The sequence below is a fragment of the Helianthus annuus genome, chromosome 3 (assembly GCF_002127325.2).
Source record: "Helianthus annuus cultivar XRQ/B chromosome 3, HanXRQr2.0-SUNRISE, whole genome shotgun sequence".
Taxonomy (NCBI): Eukaryota; Viridiplantae; Streptophyta; class Magnoliopsida; order Asterales; family Asteraceae; genus Helianthus; species Helianthus annuus.
This window is the reverse complement of record NC_035435.2, coordinates 49210969-49231359: the sequence shown is the minus strand read 5'-3', so window position 1 is coordinate 49231359 and position 20391 is coordinate 49210969. Positions and strand designations below refer to the sequence as shown.

General features: G+C 40.2%; 2 protein-coding genes and 1 non-coding gene across 3 annotated transcripts; all 3 read left to right on the top strand.

The window, feature by feature from the left end:
* The first annotated feature begins 1767 nt into the window (after positions 1-1767).
* LOC118490402 lies at positions 1768-3160 on the top strand. The gene is made up of 3 exons (XM_035988022.1): positions 1768-2058; positions 2191-3051; positions 3155-3160. The coding sequence occupies exons 1-3, from the start codon at positions 1768-1770 to the stop codon at positions 3158-3160; spliced, it is 1158 nt and encodes a 385-aa protein (XP_035843915.1).
* Positions 3161-8770: 5610 nt separating this feature from the next.
* LOC118490401 lies at positions 8771-10163 on the top strand. The gene is made up of 3 exons (XM_035988021.1): positions 8771-9061; positions 9194-10054; positions 10158-10163. The coding sequence occupies exons 1-3, from the start codon at positions 8771-8773 to the stop codon at positions 10161-10163; spliced, it is 1158 nt and encodes a 385-aa protein (XP_035843914.1).
* Positions 10164-17815: 7652 nt separating this feature from the next.
* Positions 17816-17921, top strand: LOC118490897. The gene has a single exon (XR_004890122.1). It is a non-coding gene; the product is annotated as a small nucleolar RNA R71 (small nucleolar RNA).
* The last annotated feature ends 2470 nt before the right edge of the window (positions 17922-20391 follow it).

Sequence of the window (20391 nt, the reverse complement as noted above, 5' to 3'; positions counted from 1 at the left end):
TACGCGACAGGGACAAATTTCGTCTAACATAAATTACCAATAGCGTAGCGCGACGCCTATAAGTGATACCCCTCGCGCTACGCGACGGAGTCAAAATTCGGGTATAAATAGAGGAGTCTGGGACTTGATTTCTGGCACAAAATCGACGGAAAAACTCACAATATACACAGAGTTATAGTCGTTTTACTTCAATTAACACATACACTATTATCGAGGTGCTGCCACAATCAGGGTAATTACTCGATCGCTATTACGATTCATTGTCCGGAATCAATATATCCCAAAGAATATCTAAGTGCTACCCATATTTGGGTTATGTTTCATCTATCATCGGTAATCCGATGACTGAGCCGAAGCAGTGTACTTTATCGTTGTCGATGATTCGATATACGAGCCGAAGTACTGTACTTTATCGTTTGTCATTTTGATAAATGAGCCGAAGTATTGCACTTGGACATTCATTGTCCAAATTGATCTCGGGGAATTATCGTAATCGTTGTATTGATCACTAACTCTGTTTTGTGTGCTTTATGGTGAAATTAGGTTAAAAGATTAATCAATAGTCGAAACTCTGCCCATATAAATCTAAAATATTAGCATAAGGTAGCTTCACTTTGGAGTTATTAAGGTACGGATCCTTACCCCACTCTTTATTGCTTCATATTCAAATTGTTATAAAACCACTAAATTACTATATATGTTAGAAACTCCTCACGTCTTTGATTATCGATTCGTTTGACAGTCCGTTCGATTCCTATCATTTGATTTAACTTTCATGTCATGCGATAGTATTATGTTGTTATACTCATTATCGCATGTTCCCATATATGTTCCGTTTTGTTATGAAAATAAGTTTTATAAGTTATGTGAATAAGACCATTTGTACTCTGATACCCTGAGTATCGCTTCTCGTGGAGTGTCCCACGAGCATGTTGTTGTGGCATCAACATCATGTGCTCCATCCGTGACGGAGAGATCAGTTCACGGCGTCTCTTAAGTACAAGTGTGGTACATAAGGCTATTAGGAGGCGTATGGATCGATCCTAGGATTTAAGTATAAGGAGGTGGATAACGGGTATGCCAATTCGCCATCTCATGTGATAAGTATGCAGGAGTAGCTACCTGTGTATTGTCACGTTTTAAGTTTGCTCATGGGTACATCCGTAAGATATGACTACGAAATTTTGTTCTTGCATCGTATTATTTTCGCCTAAAAGTTCCATCCGGATAAGATTTCATATGAAGCGTTTATTTGTTATCTAAGCCTATAATTCCGTACTGAGCATTCGGCTCATTCCGTAAACTTTTTGTATATACAGGTCCACAGGTTACTTTGGGAGGGGAAAAGAGAGAAGAATAAAGCCTAGGAATAAATCTGAAGATGTTAGTTAATTAAGATGAATGTCTCCGCTTGTATATTAATCTTAATTTTAAAAGCCGTGTGGTTATATCCTTATCAAATAAATAAATGGAATTATGACTTTTGTTTCTGCTACTGTTATTGTGACACGCCAGCCCTTCCGGGTTGGGGTGTTACAGCTATGGTATCAGAGCAAAGGCTCTTTCCTGTAGAAAACTTGAAGATAGTAATTAAGACCTGTGAGGAATGGGTAGATATCTATGATAGGATTCAACTTGATCTCTTATTTGATTTAACTCCTATGTCTATTCTTATAGATGCCTCCTCGTCGTCCGCCACGTAGGAATACTCGTACTAACCATGAACGTAACAACACTTCTTCGAATGAGACTGCAGTTGATTCAAACATGATTAATGCTATCAACCAGGCTGTTGCTGGGTTGCTTCCAAACCTTGTTGCCCAAACAGCTGAGGCTGTTATTCAACAAACTCGTCATCCAGAACGCACTAACACTAATCCAACCTCTGGTGGAAATACCACGAACAATATTACTTATAGTATAGACATATGGATTAGTAAATTCCAAAAACAAAAGCCGAAATCCTTTAGTCACGCTACTAATCCAGTCGAAGCGAGAAACTGGATAGCTCACATTGAAAAGATCTTCGGGGTTCTTGGAGTTCCGGAGCAATACAAAGTTAGACTGGCTACCTACAAATTTGAAGATGACGCACAAACTTGGTGGGAAGGATATAAGCAAGTCAAAGGAGGGGATGATTTTGACGCTAATCTTTCATGGGTCGACTTTCGTAATATCTTTTACGACAAGTATTTTTCGACCGCTGATAAAGAAGCTTATATCAGGGAGTATGCAGTGATTCGACAGGGGAATGATGAACCAGCCTCTGAGTTCATTACTCGATTTTCAAGGTTGGCTAGTATTGTAGGAGATGTTGCAGGATCAGCAGAAGTCCAGGCAGAAAAATGCAAGTGGGCAGTTAATGATCGAATTCGGAAATCGATCATGTATATGAAATTTAAGGATGTCACCGAAGTTGCTGATGCAATCAAAACTTTTGAGTTCGAAAGGAAAGAATTTTTATCCCGAACTGGGGATAATAAGAAGAGAAATAGGGAAGGCCAATTTAAGCAGGAAATCGGCCAATCATCCACTACGCCACAACATCAAGATCGCAAAGCACAAGGAAATCAAAACTTTGGAAATCAAGCACGTCCATGGCAACCTAGACTTCAAAACCCGAGGCCTGCTCAAAACCAGATTCAGTTGTATGCAGAACCTATTAGAACTCAACCACTGAATCAGATTACATATCCACTATGTAATACTTGTGGTAAGAGACATCAGGGCGTATGTCACCGAAGTACAGGAGCATGCTTTAGATGTGGCCAAACTGGACACATGATCAAGGAATGTCCTAAGAAAGATACTAAGAAGAATAATCAACCCAATGTTGGAGGAAGAATTTTCGCACTTTCCGCTACTGACGCTGCTAATATTCCAGGTACTGTATCTGGAACCCTTCAGATTGGTGAACGTAGTATCTATGTGTTATTCGATACAGGAGCGACTCATTCTTTAGTATCCCATTCGTTTACTAAGTATCTTCCGATAAGACCAACTCTCTTAGATCATACTTTAACCATTTCCACTCCCATAGGAACTTCGTCCGTAATCACTTACGTATATAAGGATTGTCCGATCCGTATTGAATCTATTGTGTGTAAGGCAGACCTATTTCCAATACATATGTGTGACTTTGATGTTATTCTAGGAATAGATTGGTTGTCTAGACATCAGGTAACTATAGATTGTCATTCTCGCCGTGTTATTTTCGGTAATCTTCATCATCCTGATATTATATATCAGGGAACTCAAGCTCATAAATCTCTTAAAATTATCTCTGCGCTTAAGGCTCGAAAATCCATATCAAACGGTTGTGCTGGATTCCTAGCATCGATTAAGGATATTTCTGCTAGTATTAAGAGTATCGATAGCCACTCCGTTGTCCGTGAATATCCTGATGTATTTCCGGATGAACTTCCGGGATTACCACCCGACCGTCAGTTAGAATTCACCATCGACTTGATCCCTGGTGCCGAACCTATTTCTAAAGCTCCATACCGTATGGCCCCAATGGAACTAAAGGAGTTGAAGGAACAATTGCAAGAATTGTTAGATTTAGGATTCATAAGACCCAGTGTTTCACCTTGGGGTGCTCCGGTCTTATTTGTGAAGAAGAAAGACGGTAGTATGCGTTTATGTATTGACTACCGAGAGCTGAACAAGATTACTATTCGTAATCAGTATCCTCTGCCTCGCATTGATGATCTCTTTGATCAACTTCAAGGGGCTCAGTTCTTCTCAAAAATCGACCTAAGGTCTGGGTACCATCAGTTAAAGGTCAAGAATGAGGATGTTCCCAAGACCGCTTTTCGTACTCGATATGGTCATTACGAATTTTTGGTTATGCCCTTTGGGCTAACTAATGCACCCGCAGTCTTCATGGATTTGATGAATCGCGTATTTCACCAATTCCTAGACAAATTCGTTATTGTCTTTATCGATGACATTCTGGTGTATTCTAAGAGTCGCGAAGAACATGAAGCACATCTACATATAGTACTTGGAACCTTGCGGCATGAGAAGTTGTACGCGAAGTTTTCCAAATGTGACTTTTGGCTTAGCCAAGTGTCATTTCTAGGTCATGTTATATCAGCAGAGGGAATTATGGTAGACCCAACAAAGGTTGAAGCTATTACAAAATGGCCAAGACCCACTTCTGTTACCGAAATACGAAGTTTCTTGGGTCTTGCTGGCTATTACCGAAGATTTGTTGAAAGATTCTCGGTAATTGCTTTACCACTCACAAAACTCCTAAGGAAAGGGGTGAAGTACTCATGGAATGAGGAACAAGAGAAAAGCTTTGAAGAATTAAAGAAACGACTTGTATCCTCTCCGATACTCGCTCTCCCTTCTGGATCAGGGGGTTACCAAGTCTACAGTGATGCCTCAAAGAAAGGATTAGGTTGTGTGCTAATGCAACATGGGAAGGTTATCGCTTATGCCTCCCGTCAGTTGAAGCCTTATGAAGTTAACTACCCTACACATGATTTAGAATTAGCCGCAGTCGTCTTTGCACTTAAGATTTGGCGACATTATCTGTATGGTGAAAGTTGTGACATCTTTACCGACCACAAGAGCCTCAAGTATATATTTACGCAGAAGGAGCTAAATATGAGGCAAAGAAGGTGGTTAGAACTTTTAAAAGATTATGATGCAAATATTCAATACCATCCAGGCAAAGCCAATGTTGTAGCTGACGCATTAAGCCGAAAGAATTCCGGGACTATATCTTGCCTACAAATTCAACCTCATATTAGGAGGGATCTCGAAAGGATGGACATTTGGCTTCAGGTTAGTAAATCTGATGGATATCTAGCTAGAATGCAGATTGAACCCAACCTCATATCCCGGATCAAAGATGCACAAAAGCAAGATGGAGAACTTTGGGCAATTGTGCAAAATCTCGAGGTGGGTAAGCAATCTGAATTTAGTATAGACCATCAGGGGGTGATTTGGTGCGGCAAAAGACTTTGTGTACCCGATGACTCCACCCTTCGTGAGTCATTGTTAGCCGAAGCTCACAGCTCACCATTTTCGATTCACCCAGGATCTACCAAGATGTATAGAGATTTAAGACAGAACTTCTGGTGGAATGGCATGAAGGAAGACGTTGCTCGATACGTAAGTAAATGTCTCACTTGCCAACAAGTGAAAATTGAACACAAACGAGCAAGCGGTCTGTTGCAGCCATTGGATATTCCCATATGGAAGTGGGATGAGATCACAATGGATTTTGTTACTGGCTTACCTAAGACATTCAAGAAGAATGATGTTGTATGGGTTGTTGTCGATAGATTATCAAAGTCCGCACATTTTATACCAATTCAGCAAGGATTTTCGGTTAATAAGTTATCCGAAATATTTCTTCAAGAAATTATTCGACTCCATGGCACACCATCTTCCATTGTTTCCGATAGAGACCCACGTTTCACCTCACGATTTTGGAAAGGTTTTCAGGCAGCTTGGGGGACACGACTAAAGTTTAGTACGGCTTTCCATCCACAAACAGATGGGCAGTCAGAACGTACGATTCAGACCTTGGAGGACATGCTCCGAGCATGTGCACTTGAATGGTCTGGAAACTGGGATGAATATCTATGTCTTGTTGAGTTCGCTTACAACAATAGTTGGCAAGCAAGTATTGGCATGGCACCTTTTGAACTTTTGTACGGTAGGAAATGTCGCGCACCCATATGCTGGGATGAAGTCGGAGAAAAGATTATTGAAGGGCCAGAATTAGTTCAGATTACAAATGAAAAAGTCATTATAGCCCGAGAAAAACTGAAAGAAGCTCAGAGTAGACAAAAGAGCTATGCAGATCAAGATAGACGACCCCTCGAATTTAAAATTGGTGACCACGTATTCTTAAAGGTATCACCTTGGCGTGGTGTTCGTAGATTTGGAATTAAAGGGAAACTTAGTCCCCGTTTCATCGGTCCATTTGAAATCCTTGAAAGAATTGGAGAAGTGTCATATCGACTGGCTTTACCGCCTCAACTCTCTCACGTTCATAACGTTTTTCATGTATCCTCTTTAAGAGGATATAATTATCATCCACTCCATGTCATTAGTTATCCGTTACTTTCAATTCACGAAGATTTGTCCTACGAAGAGGAACCAGAAGCCATCTTAGATCGACAAGAAAGGGTTTTACGTAGGAAAGTAATCCCGTTCGTTAAAATCCTTTGGAAAAATCACTCTGAACGCGAAGCAACATGGGAATCCGAAGAATCAATTCGTTCTCTATACCCTAATCTATTCTCGCAATAGAATTTTAGTCGAGTAACGGTAAATCTTGCTATTTGATATATGTTCATTTGTTTCTGTTTACGGTCATTTATGCTTTACTTTATGAGAAGATATTTTAGCTATAACTAAGTATATCTATGTAGGAAATTTCAGTACTAATAGTCACTCTAAGTATCTGAAAATCTCTATTAAACTTTTCATACGGTAAGATATCTTAGTAAGAAGGACCATTAAGGCACATATATAAGGTAATTGACAAGTTTAGTCATAACCTTAGCTATGAATTTCAAATACCCATGTGTAGTTAGAAAATTCGGGTTATATAAGTTAGTAACTCTGCTAGGAAAGTTTCGTTTCTGTTACTTATACGATAGGTTATATTCTTATTTGCAAAATTTCGAGGACGAAATTTCTTTTAAGGGGGTAATAGTTGTAATGCCCATAAATTTAAAATCATTTTTATAGAAATAAAAAGAATAATAGTAATTATTTATTAAGGAAACCCTAAATGAGACACCCAAGTAAATTGGCATGAACCCTAAAAATTTTTAGAACAATCGGAATCAGGATCAGGGCCCCTAAAACTCAGGGGGGGCAAAACCCTAGTTACGATTATCTAAATAACTTGCTGGCCGTTTTGAATTTTACAATTTTATCAACTCAGCTAAGCTACTTAGACACGAAGCTACCTATAGAAAATAGGTGACCACTCGCGTAGCGCGACACGTATAGGGGTTACCCCTCGCGCTACGCGACAGGGACAAATTTCGTCTAACATAAATTACCAATAGCGTAGCGCGACGCCTATAAGTGATACCCCTCGCGCTACGCGACGGAGTCAAAATTCGGGTATAAATAGAGGAGTCTGGGACTTGATTTCTGGCACAAAATCGACGGAAAAACTCACAATATACACAGAGTTATAGTCGTTTTACTTCAATTAACACATACACTATTATCGAGGTGCTGCCACAATCAGGGTAATTACTCGATCGCTATTACGATTCATTGTCCGGAATCAATATATCCCAAAGAATATCTAAGTGCTACCCATATTTGGGTTATGTTTCATCTATCATCGGTAATCCGATGACTGAGCCGAAGCAGTGTACTTTATCGTTGTCGATGATTCGATATACGAGCCGAAGTACTGTACTTTATCGTTTGTCATTTTGATAAATGAGCCGAAGTATTGCACTTGGACATTCATTGTCCAAATTGATCTCGGGGAATTATCGTAATCGTTGTATTGATCACTAACTCTGTTTTGTGTGCTTTATGGTGAAATTAGGTTAAAAGATTAATCAATAGTCGAAACTCTGCCCATATAAATCTAAAATATTAGCATAAGGTAGCTTCACTTTGGAGTTATTAAGGTACGGATCCTTACCCCACTCTTTATTGCTTCATATTCAAATTGTTATAAAACCACTAAATTACTATATATGTTAGAAACTCCTCACGTCTTTGATTATCGATTCGTTTGACAGTCCGTTCGATTCCTATCATTTGATTTAACTTTCATGTCATGCGATAGTATTATGTTGTTATACTCATTATCGCATGTTCCCATATATGTTCCGTTTTGTTATGAAAATAAGTTTTATAAGTTATGTGAATAAGACCATTTGTACTCTGATACCCTGAGTATCGCTTCTCGTGGAGTGTCCCACGAGCATGTTGTTGTGGCATCAACATCATGTGCTCCATCCGTGACGGAGAGATCAGTTCACGGCGTCTCTTAAGTACAAGTGTGGTACATAAGGCTATTAGGAGGCGTATGGATCGATCCTAGGATTTAAGTATAAGGAGGTGGATAACGGGTATGCCAATTCGCCATCTCATGTGATAAGTATGCAGGAGTAGCTACCTGTGTATTGTCACGTTTTAAGTTTGCTCATGGGTACATCCGTAAGATATGACTACGAAATTTTGTTCTTGCATCGTATTATTTTCGCCTAAAAGTTCCATCCGGATAAGATTTCATATGAAGCGTTTATTTGTTATCTAAGCCTATAATTCCGTACTGAGCATTCGGCTCATTCCGTAAACTTTTTGTATATACAGGTCCACAGGTTACTTTGGGAGGGGAAAAGAGAGAAGAATAAAGCCTAGGAATAAATCTGAAGATGTTAGTTAATTAAGATGAATGTCTCCGCTTGTATATTAATCTTAATTTTAAAAGCCGTGTGGTTATATCCTTATCAAATAAATAAATGGAATTATGACTTTTGTTTCTGCTACTGTTATTGTGACACGCCAGCCCTTCCGGGTTGGGGTGTTACAGCTATGGTATCAGAGCAAAGGCTCTTTCCTGTAGAAAACTTGAAGATAGTAATTAAGACCTGTGAGGAATGGGTAGATATCTATGATAGGATTCAACTTGATCTCTTATTTGATTTAACTCCTATGTCTATTCTTATAGATGCCTCCTCGTCGTCCGCCACGTAGGAATACTCGTACTAACCATGAACGTAACAACACTTCTTCGAATGAGACTCCAGTTGATTCAAACATGATTAATGCTATCAACCAGGCTGTTGCTGGGTTGCTTCCAAACCTTGTTGCCCAAACAGCTGAGGCTGTTATTCAACAAACTCGTCATCCAGAACGCACTAACACTAATCCAACCTCTGGTGGAAATACCACGAACAATATTACTTATAGTATAGACATATGGATTAGTAAATTCCAAAAACAAAAGCCGAAATCCTTTAGTCACGCTACTAATCCAGTCGAAGCGAGAAACTGGATAGCTCACATTGAAAAGATCTTCGGGGTTCTTGGAGTTCCGGAGCAATACAAAGTTAGACTGGCTACCTACAAATTTGAAGATGACGCACAAACTTGGTGGGAAGGATATAAGCAAGTCAAAGGAGGGGATGATTTTGACGCTAATCTTTCATGGGTCGACTTTCGTAATATCTTTTACGACAAGTATTTTTCGACCGCTGATAAAGAAGCTTATATCAGGGAGTATGCAGTGATTCGACAGGGGAATGATGAACCAGCCTCTGAGTTCATTACTCGATTTTCAAGGTTGGCTAGTATTGTAGGAGATGTTGCAGGATCAGCAGAAGTCCAGGCAGAAAAATGCAAGTGGGCAGTTAATGATCGAATTCGGAAATCGATCATGTATATGAAATTTAAGGATGTCACCGAAGTTGCTGATGCAATCAAAACTTTTGAGTTCGAAAGGAAAGAATTTTTATCCCGAACTGGGGATAATAAGAAGAGAAATAGGGAAGGCCAATTTAAGCAGGAAATCGGCCAATCATCCACTACGCCACAACATCAAGATCGCAAAGCACAAGGAAATCAAAACTTTGGAAATCAAGCACGTCCATGGCAACCTAGACTTCAAAACCCGAGGCCTGCTCAAAACCAGATTCAGTTGTATGCAGAACCTATTAGAACTCAACCACTGAATCAGATTACATATCCACTATGTAATACTTGTGGTAAGAGACATCAGGGCGTATGTCACCGAAGTACAGGAGCATGCTTTAGATGTGGCCAAACTGGACACATGATCAAGGAATGTCCTAAGAAAGATACTAAGAAGAATAATCAACCCAATGTTGGAGGAAGAATTTTCGCACTTTCCGCTACTGACGCTGCTAATATTCCAGGTACTGTATCTGGAACCCTTCAGATTGGTGAACGTAGTATCTATGTGTTATTCGATACAGGAGCGACTCATTCTTTAGTATCCCATTCGTTTACTAAGTATCTTCCGATAAGACCAACTCTCTTAGATCATACTTTAACCATTTCCACTCCCATAGGAACTTCGTCCGTAATCACTTACGTATATAAGGATTGTCCGATCCGTATTGAATCTATTGTGTGTAAGGCAGACCTATTTCCAATACATATGTGTGACTTTGATGTTATTCTAGGAATAGATTGGTTGTCTAGACATCAGGTAACTATAGATTGTCATTCTCGCCGTGTTATTTTCGGTAATCTTCATCATCCTGATATTATATATCAGGGAACTCAAGCTCATAAATCTCTTAAAATTATCTCTGCGCTTAAGGCTCGAAAATCCATATCAAACGGTTGTGCTGGATTCCTAGCATCGATTAAGGATATTTCTGCTAGTATTAAGAGTATCGATAGCCACTCCGTTGTCCGTGAATATCCTGATGTATTTCCGGATGAACTTCCGGGATTACCACCCGACCGTCAGTTAGAATTCACCATCGACTTGATCCCTGGTGCCGAACCTATTTCTAAAGCTCCATACCGTATGGCCCCAATGGAACTAAAGGAGTTGAAGGAACAATTGCAAGAATTGTTAGATTTAGGATTCATAAGACCCAGTGTTTCACCTTGGGGTGCTCCGGTCTTATTTGTGAAGAAGAAAGACGGTAGTATGCGTTTATGTATTGACTACCGAGAGCTGAACAAGATTACTATTCGTAATCAGTATCCTCTGCCTCGCATTGATGATCTCTTTGATCAACTTCAAGGGGCTCAGTTCTTCTCAAAAATCGACCTAAGGTCTGGGTACCATCAGTTAAAGGTCAAGAATGAGGATGTTCCCAAGACCGCTTTTCGTACTCGATATGGTCATTACGAATTTTTGGTTATGCCCTTTGGGCTAACTAATGCACCCGCAGTCTTCATGGATTTGATGAATCGCGTATTTCACCAATTCCTAGACAAATTCGTTATTGTCTTTATCGATGACATTCTGGTGTATTCTAAGAGTCGCGAAGAACATGAAGCACATCTACATATAGTACTTGGAACCTTGCGGCATGAGAAGTTGTACGCGAAGTTTTCCAAATGTGACTTTTGGCTTAGCCAAGTGTCATTTCTAGGTCATGTTATATCAGCAGAGGGAATTATGGTAGACCCAACAAAGGTTGAAGCTATTACAAAATGGCCAAGACCCACTTCTGTTACCGAAATACGAAGTTTCTTGGGTCTTGCTGGCTATTACCGAAGATTTGTTGAAAGATTCTCGGTAATTGCTTTACCACTCACAAAACTCCTAAGGAAAGGGGTGAAGTACTCATGGAATGAGGAACAAGAGAAAAGCTTTGAAGAATTAAAGAAACGACTTGTATCCTCTCCGATACTCGCTCTCCCTTCTGGATCAGGGGGTTACCAAGTCTACAGTGATGCCTCAAAGAAAGGATTAGGTTGTGTGCTAATGCAACATGGGAAGGTTATCGCTTATGCCTCCCGTCAGTTGAAGCCTTATGAAGTTAACTACCCTACACATGATTTAGAATTAGCCGCAGTCGTCTTTGCACTTAAGATTTGGCGACATTATCTGTATGGTGAAAGTTGTGACATCTTTACCGACCACAAGAGCCTCAAGTATATATTTACGCAGAAGGAGCTAAATATGAGGCAAAGAAGGTGGTTAGAACTTTTAAAAGATTATGATGCAAATATTCAATACCATCCAGGCAAAGCCAATGTTGTAGCTGACGCATTAAGCCGAAAGAATTCCGGGACTATATCTTGCCTACAAATTCAACCTCATATTAGGAGGGATCTCGAAAGGATGGACATTTGGCTTCAGGTTAGTAAATCTGATGGATATCTAGCTAGAATGCAGATTGAACCCAACCTCATATCCCGGATCAAAGATGCACAAAAGCAAGATGGAGAACTTTGGGCAATTGTGCAAAATCTCGAGGTGGGTAAGCAATCTGAATTTAGTATAGACCATCAGGGGGTGATTTGGTGCGGCAAAAGACTTTGTGTACCCGATGACTCCACCCTTCGTGAGTCATTGTTAGCCGAAGCTCACAGCTCACCATTTTCGATTCACCCAGGATCTACCAAGATGTATAGAGATTTAAGACAGAACTTCTGGTGGAATGGCATGAAGGAAGACGTTGCTCGATACGTAAGTAAATGTCTCACTTGCCAACAAGTGAAAATTGAACACAAACGAGCAAGCGGTCTGTTGCAGCCATTGGATATTCCCATATGGAAGTGGGATGAGATCACAATGGATTTTGTTACTGGCTTACCTAAGACATTCAAGAAGAATGATGTTGTATGGGTTGTTGTCGATAGATTATCAAAGTCCGCACATTTTATACCAATTCAGCAAGGATTTTCGGTTAATAAGTTATCCGAAATATTTCTTCAAGAAATTATTCGACTCCATGGCACACCATCTTCCATTGTTTCCGATAGAGACCCACGTTTCACCTCACGATTTTGGAAAGGTTTTCAGGCAGCTTGGGGGACACGACTAAAGTTTAGTACGGCTTTCCATCCACAAACAGATGGGCAGTCAGAACGTACGATTCAGACCTTGGAGGACATGCTCCGAGCATGTGCACTTGAATGGTCTGGAAACTGGGATGAATATCTATGTCTTGTTGAGTTCGCTTACAACAATAGTTGGCAAGCAAGTATTGGCATGGCACCTTTTGAACTTTTGTACGGTAGGAAATGTCGCGCACCCATATGCTGGGATGAAGTCGGAGAAAAGATTATTGAAGGGCCAGAATTAGTTCAGATTACAAATGAAAAAGTCATTATAGCCCGAGAAAAACTGAAAGAAGCTCAGAGTAGACAAAAGAGCTATGCAGATCAAGATAGACGACCCCTCGAATTTAAAATTGGTGACCACGTATTCTTAAAGGTATCACCTTGGCGTGGTGTTCGTAGATTTGGAATTAAAGGGAAACTTAGTCCCCGTTTCATCGGTCCATTTGAAATCCTTGAAAGAATTGGAGAAGTGTCATATCGACTGGCTTTACCGCCTCAACTCTCTCACGTTCATAACGTTTTTCATGTATCCTCTTTAAGAGGATATAATTATCATCCACTCCATGTCATTAGTTATCCGTTACTTTCAATTCACGAAGATTTGTCCTACGAAGAGGAACCAGAAGCCATCTTAGATCGACAAGAAAGGGTTTTACGTAGGAAAGTAATCCCGTTCGTTAAAATCCTTTGGAAAAATCACTCTGAACGCGAAGCAACATGGGAATCCGAAGAATCAATTCGTTCTCTATACCCTAATCTATTCTCGCAATAGAATTTTAGTCGAGTAACGGTAAATCTTGCTATTTGATATATGTTCATTTGTTTCTGTTTACGGTCATTTATGCTTTACTTTATGAGAAGATATTTTAGCTATAACTAAGTATATCTATGTAGGAAATTTCAGTACTAATAGTCACTCTAAGTATCTGAAAATCTCTATTAAACTTTTCATACGGTAAGATATCTTAGTAAGAAGGACCATTAAGGCACATATATAAGGTAATTGACAAGTTTAGTCATAACCTTAGCTATGAATTTCAAATACCCATGTGTAGTTAGAAAATTCGGGTTATATAAGTTAGTAACTCTGCTAGGAAAGTTTCGTTTCTGTTACTTATACGATAGGTTATATTCTTATTTGCAAAATTTCGAGGACGAAATTTCTTTTAAGGGGGTAATAGTTGTAATGCCCATAAATTTAAAATCATTTTTATAGAAATAAAAAGAATAATAGTAATTATTTATTAAGGAAACCCTAAATGAGACACCCAAGTAAATTGGCATGAACCCTAAAAATTTTTAGAACAATCGGAATCAGGATCAGGGCCCCTAAAACTCAGGGGGGGCAAAACCCTAGTTACGATTATCTAAATAACTTGCTGGCCGTTTTGAATTTTACAATTTTATCAACTCAGCTAAGCTACTTAGACACGAAGCTACCTATAGAAAATAGGTGACCACTCGCGTAGCGCGACACGTATAGGGGTTACCCCTCGCGCTACGCGACAGGGACAAATTTCGTCTAACATAAATTACCAATAGCGTAGCGCGACGCCTATAAGTGATACCCCTCGCGCTACGCGACGGAGTCAAAATTCGGGTATAAATAGAGGAGTCTGGGACTTGATTTCTGGCACAAAATCGACGGAAAAACTCACAATATACACAGAGTTATAGTCGTTTTACTTCAATTAACACATACACTATTATCGAGGTGCTGCCACAATCAGGGTAATTACTCGATCGCTATTACGATTCATTGTCCGGAATCAATATATCCCAAAGAATATCTAAGTGCTACCCATATTTGGGTTATGTTTCATCTATCATCGGTAATCCGATGACTGAGCCGAAGCAGTGTACTTTATCGTTGTCGATGATTCGATATACGAGCCGAAGTACTGTACTTTATCGTTTGTCATTTTGATAAATGAGCCGAAGTATTGCACTTGGACATTCATTGTCCAAATTGATCTCGGGGAATTATCGTAATCGTTGTATTGATCACTAACTCTGTTTTGTGTGCTTTATGGTGAAATTAGGTTAAAAGATTAATCAATAGTCGAAACTCTGCCCATATAAATCTAAAATATTAGCATAAGGTAGCTTCACTTTGGAGTTATTAAGGTACGGATCCTTACCCCACTCTTTATTGCTTCATATTCAAATTGTTATAAAACCACTAAATTACTATATATGTTAGAAACTCCTCACGTCTTTGATTATCGATTCGTTTGACAGTCCGTTCGATTCCTATCATTTGATTTAACTTTCATGTCATGCGATAGTATTATGTTGTTATACTCATTATCGCATGTTCCCATATATGTTCCGTTTTGTTATGAAAATAAGTTTTATAAGTTATGTGAATAAGACCATTTGTACTCTGATACCCTGAGTATCGCTTCTCGTGGAGTGTCCCACGAGCATGTTGTTGTGGCATCAACATCATGTGCTCCATCCGTGACGGAGAGATCAGTTCACGGCGTCTCTTAAGTACAAGTGTGGTACATAAGGCTATTAGGAGGCGTATGGATCGATCCTAGGATTTAAGTATAAGGAGGTGGATAACGGGTATGCCAATTCGCCATCTCATGTGATAAGTATGCAGGAGTAGCTACCTGTGTATTGTCACGTTTTAAGTTTGCTCATGGGTACATCCGTAAGATATGACTACGAAATTTTGTTCTTGCATCGTATTATTTTCGCCTAAAAGTTCCATCCGGATAAGATTTCATATGAAGCGTTTATTTGTTATCTAAGCCTATAATTCCGTACTGAGCATTCGGCTCATTCCGTAAACTTTTTGTATATACAGGTCCACAGGTTACTTTGGGAGGGGAAAAGAGAGAAGAATAAAGCCTAGGAATAAATCTGAAGATGTTAGTTAATTAAGATGAATGTCTCCGCTTGTATATTAATCTTAATTTTAAAAGCCGTGTGGTTATATCCTTATCAAATAAATAAATGGAATTATGACTTTTGTTTCTGCTACTGTTATTGTGACACGCCAGCCCTTCCGGGTTGGGGTGTTACAATTCCCGCATCCAACCATTTAATTACCTCTTTTTTTACTACCTCCCTTAGGTTTGGGTTCAACTGCCTTTGAGCTTCTCGTGTCGGTTTGGCATCTTCGGTTGTGATAATTTTATGCATAACAATGGATGGACTAATTCCTTTGAGGTCGGCAATCGTCCATCCTATAGCACCCTTGTTCGCTTTTAACACCTCCATCAACGCTTGCTCTTGTGCCAACTCCAAATTAGAGGCAATAATGACCGGTAAGGTGTCATTATCCCCTAAAAATACATACTTCAAGTGGCTAGGCAAGTCCTTGAGCTCTAACTTTGGTGGTTCCTCCAATGATGGTTTAGTACCCGAATCGATTTCCACCGGTAGACCCTCGAATTGGTGGGTCCATGGTGGTCTACCTTCTTTCATTGCCATAGCATCTTGTGCTTCCTCTTCAACCCGTAGTGCATAAGCATGTACCTGTTCAGAAAAGTCACACAGGCAAATATCCAAACCATCCTCCTCATACTCATGCGGGTTGCATCCATCTACTATGTCTGCCATGAAACACTCATCAACACCGTTAGCATTAGAATTGTTAGTAAAAACATTCAAACGCATTTTTCTGTTTCCAAATGCCATATCAACTGTACCAAATCTACAATCGATAATAGCATGTGCGGTGCTTAAAAATGGCCGACCCAAAATTATGTTTTGTTGTTGTTTAGGGTCCACCGATGAGTAATCCAAAACTAAGAAGTCCACCGGGTAATAAAACTCATCAATTTTTACAATAACATTTTGAACCATACCCCGAGGCAACTTATGAGACAAATCGGCCAAAACAACCGTCGTCTCCACCCTTGCTAATGGACCAAAGTCATATTGGTCGTATAAGCCCCCCGGTAAAATGCTAACTCCGGCTCCGAGATCTAGCAACGCCTTAGCCATTTGAAAATTACCCACTTGCACATTAATCAATGGCATGCCCGGATCTTGGAGCTTAGGAGGAAGCTCCCCATTCAACACCGCACTCACTTGCCCGGTTAAATCCACCCGCTTAGGCACTTTTTTCTTGTTTTGCCTTTTTTGTGTACATAATTCTTTTAAGAATTTTGCATAAGCGGGGACTTGTTTTATTGCATCAAGGAGTGGGAGATTTATTTTAACTTGTTTGAACATATCCCACATCTCCTCCTTTTGAGGACCTCTTGACACAATAAAATTTTTCTTTCCCGGGTCAAGTAGGGCCGATGGAAATGGAACTTGACTCGGTTCACCCTCAACTTTTTCATTCTTTTCACTTTCACCCAAACCCGGTTTTTTAATAATTGGTTCTTTTGGTTTAACCGGTGAAAGTTCATCATCACTTTCCATTCCCGTGATATCCTCAACCACCCCCTCGACCAATTCGGGTGACAAATTGGCCTTAAACTCTTTCCCACTTCTTAGAACACTAACATGGTTAATATTAACATTACCTCGTGACGAACCATGTGAAGGGTTTACCTTAGTGTCGCTTGGAAGTTGACCCTTACCTTTCTTTAATTCCGCCACATCGGTTGCTAATTGACCCATTTGGGTTGTTAGTGATTGGATGCTTTTATCACGAACCTCGTCTTTTTGCATTCGCACTTCATCTAGTTGGTTCCGTTTTTGCATCTCCATTTGCATGCTCTTTAGCATCTCCATCACCTCGTTTCCACCCGAAAGCCCCCCTTGTTCTTGACCCGTTTGGTATTGTTTTTGATACCCTTGGTTATTTCCGCCTCGGTATCCACCTTGATTATTGTAAGATGGCCGTGAACCAAAATTACCTTGGCTACCTTGAAAATTTGGGTTCGCTTGATTTGACGGGTTCCCATATCTAAAGTTCGGGTGATTCCTCAATCCGGGGTGGTAGGTATTAGAATTCATGTTGTTGTAGTTCCTACCACCTCCTCCTTGACCTTGACCTTGAACCGCATTGACTTCCTCGTATTGCCCTTCCAACATCCCTTGGTAGTTTTCAGCCGCATGACCTATTTCATTACACAAAGCACAAACATTATATATTTGGTTAGTGGTTTGAACATTACCATCATCTATGGCGTGCACTTGTGGTCGGTTAGTGGTTGGTCGGGCTCTTCTTGAAGCTTGGGCCTTCCTTTTTGATGTAGTGGCCATGCTTTCCAAAAACTCCCAATCTTCATTCTCATAGTTCGTTCCAAACGTCCCTCCGGTGATAGACATTAGATCACGTGCGTCTTCGGCACTCAACCCCTCATGAAAGGCGTTCATCAACTCCCATAACTCAATTCCATGATGAGGGCAGTTTTTAATCATCATGTTAAAACGCTCAAACGCCTCATGAAACATCTCACCATGTTGTTGTTGAAAGCTTCTCAATCCCTTCCGCGCATCATTGGTCTTTTGGGCGGTGTAGAATTCATCCAAAAAGGTTTGTTGCATCTCCCCCCATGTATATATTGATGCCGAAGGCAAAGTGTAGAACCACTTCTTTGCCTTATCCTCCAAAGAAAACTGAAATAAGACCAACTTGACTTCATCGGCCGAAAAACCTTGACTCCCAAAAGTGTTGCAAATTGAGTCATAGGCCTCTAGATGGAAATACGGCTCCTCCGTTGCTAACCCTTTGTACTTCGGTAAACTTTGCAACGAGTTTGTTCTTACTTCAAAAGTTCTCCCTTGGTTGTTGTGAGGGATAACCACCGGTGAAGGGTTTTGAGTAATGATTGGCCTGAAATGTGCCTCTATTCCCCTTGCTTGTTCCCTAAGATGCCTTCTTGGAACACCCAATCGACCCCTTGGACGAATAGGACCCATTGGTCTTGGCATAGGCCCTTGTGGTGCAATTGGTTGTTGGGGCATCGGTGGGTATTGATTCGGCCTTTGAAATTGTGGGTGTACATGTTGTGGCCTAACTTGTTGCAATGGAATGGGTTGTTGGATTGGTGGCCCTTGTGGTCTTGGCCGAATGTGTTGTGGTATAATTTGTTGTTGTGGCATTCCACCAACACCTGCCATTCCTTGAGATTGACTTTGCAAATACCCAAACTCCCCTTGATCACCATAACCTCCATAACCGTACCCATCATCTTCATAACCCTCATAGTCTTCAAATCCCTCATCATAACCATCTCCTTGAATTCCCGAGGTCTGCCCAAATGGGATGGTCGAATACTGAAAGCCCGACTGTTGTTGTTGTGGTCTAAAAGATGAAGTAGTATGCACGATAGTTGAATTGGGTGCAATTGTGAAGGTGGATGATGATTGACCTGTAGTTGGGGGAAAGAAGTGAGATAATGGTGGGATTGTGGTGGATGGATCGTAGGTGATGGTAGGCTCAGTTTGAGTGGTGATTGGTTGGGTGACATTGGATGGTGTAAATTCAGCGGTGGTATTAGGTAATGTAGTGTTTGGTGATGGTTGGGTGGAAGTAGGTATAAAGGATGAGGTTGCTTGACTGGTCGTAGGTGGAATCTGAGAATCCGCCATGATGTTTCTCGGTGTAATGGGTGAAGTGGGTGAACCAATGATTTTGTTTTCTCGCACTAAAACTCGGTTTTGTCGTAGCGTTCTTTCAATTTCCGGATCAAACGATAGCGGTGATGACCTGTGAGAGCCTCTAGTATGCATACACCTGAAGTACCTGCACACTAAACACAACCAGCGTAAACCCGAAAATAACAAACAAAACTATTAAATTAACACACGTTGCGCACTACTCCCCGGCAACGGCGCCAAAATTTGACGTGATGTCGTGGGTCACGCAAATTTAATCCCCAAACAACTGTAGTTAGTGGTAGTAGGGTATCGAACTCAGGGAGTATGTGGAAGATGTGTCGATTATATAGCTTCGTACTTAAACTAATATTAAACTAAATTGCAGAAAATTAAAATTCAAGATTGTGGATTGTTGTTTTAGAAAACTAAATTAAAAACTAATTCAAATCAAAGTTGGTTGTAAACAATTAGGAGAGAACAATGATCACCCTAGGTTTCAGTTTCTTTAAACAGTTGTGTGCAATTTCACTAGAAAGAGTTACATAGACATAACTCGTGTATACGTGATTGAAGTGATAAAAGGGAACAAAGTACTCGGATTAGATAACACGAGGTTGTTTCCCGATGACCTATTAACCAATAACCAACCCTAACCCTTCCCGTGATATCTCGGTTGCCAACGGCACCAAGAACGTATGATTAAGACTAGAAATTGCAATATGGATTAACACACTACAAACAATCAAACATACACCATGACATTCAAGCAACGCAATATATCATTCTAGAAATGCAGAAATTAAACACACAAAAGTTTCAGAAACATTCACCTAGGATGATCACCGAAGAGTTTAGCCAGACATGGCTCGGTGAATCATCATCAACATCAAACTATTGTTCATACGAATCAAAAGCACAAACCGAATGATTGAAATTGTTCACAAAACAAGCCACAAGCCAAAATTCGTCCCCAAGGTGTCCAAGAACCGTCCAATGATGAGATGATATGAAAAGACACACCAAAACCGAATATAAAATGGCAGTTACGTTTTTGGGATTGCAGCTCCACCGTAAATTACAGCTCCACCGTAATTTACGGTGGTCAAAATCTTGTTACGGCTTGAAGAGCCTGTATTACGGTGCAGAGAATAGCCAATTCCAGGTCTACCGTAAATTACGGTAGAACCGTAATTTACGGTACTCAGCAACTTTGTCTCCTTTGTTATTTCTTTTGTTCTTCTCTCGACCCGTTCTCCACCCAAGCCTCCAACACTGCCTTTTATCCATCTTTTAGCTCCTAAATCGTACCTAAAACATAAGCATCGTAGTTATCTAATTCAAGATAATTACACGGCTAATTGGAGG

Coding starts and splice junctions, on each gene's coding strand:
- LOC118490402 (XM_035988022.1), top strand. CDS start 1,768: ATGATTAATGCTATCAACCAGGCTGTTGCTGGGTTGCTTCCAAACCTT. Junction 2,059..2,190: donor GAGTTCCGGAGCAATACAAA/GTTAGACTGGCT, acceptor TTTTACGACAAG/TATTTTTCGACCGCTGATAA.
- LOC118490401 (XM_035988021.1), top strand. CDS start 8,771: ATGATTAATGCTATCAACCAGGCTGTTGCTGGGTTGCTTCCAAACCTT. Junction 9,062..9,193: donor GAGTTCCGGAGCAATACAAA/GTTAGACTGGCT, acceptor TTTTACGACAAG/TATTTTTCGACCGCTGATAA.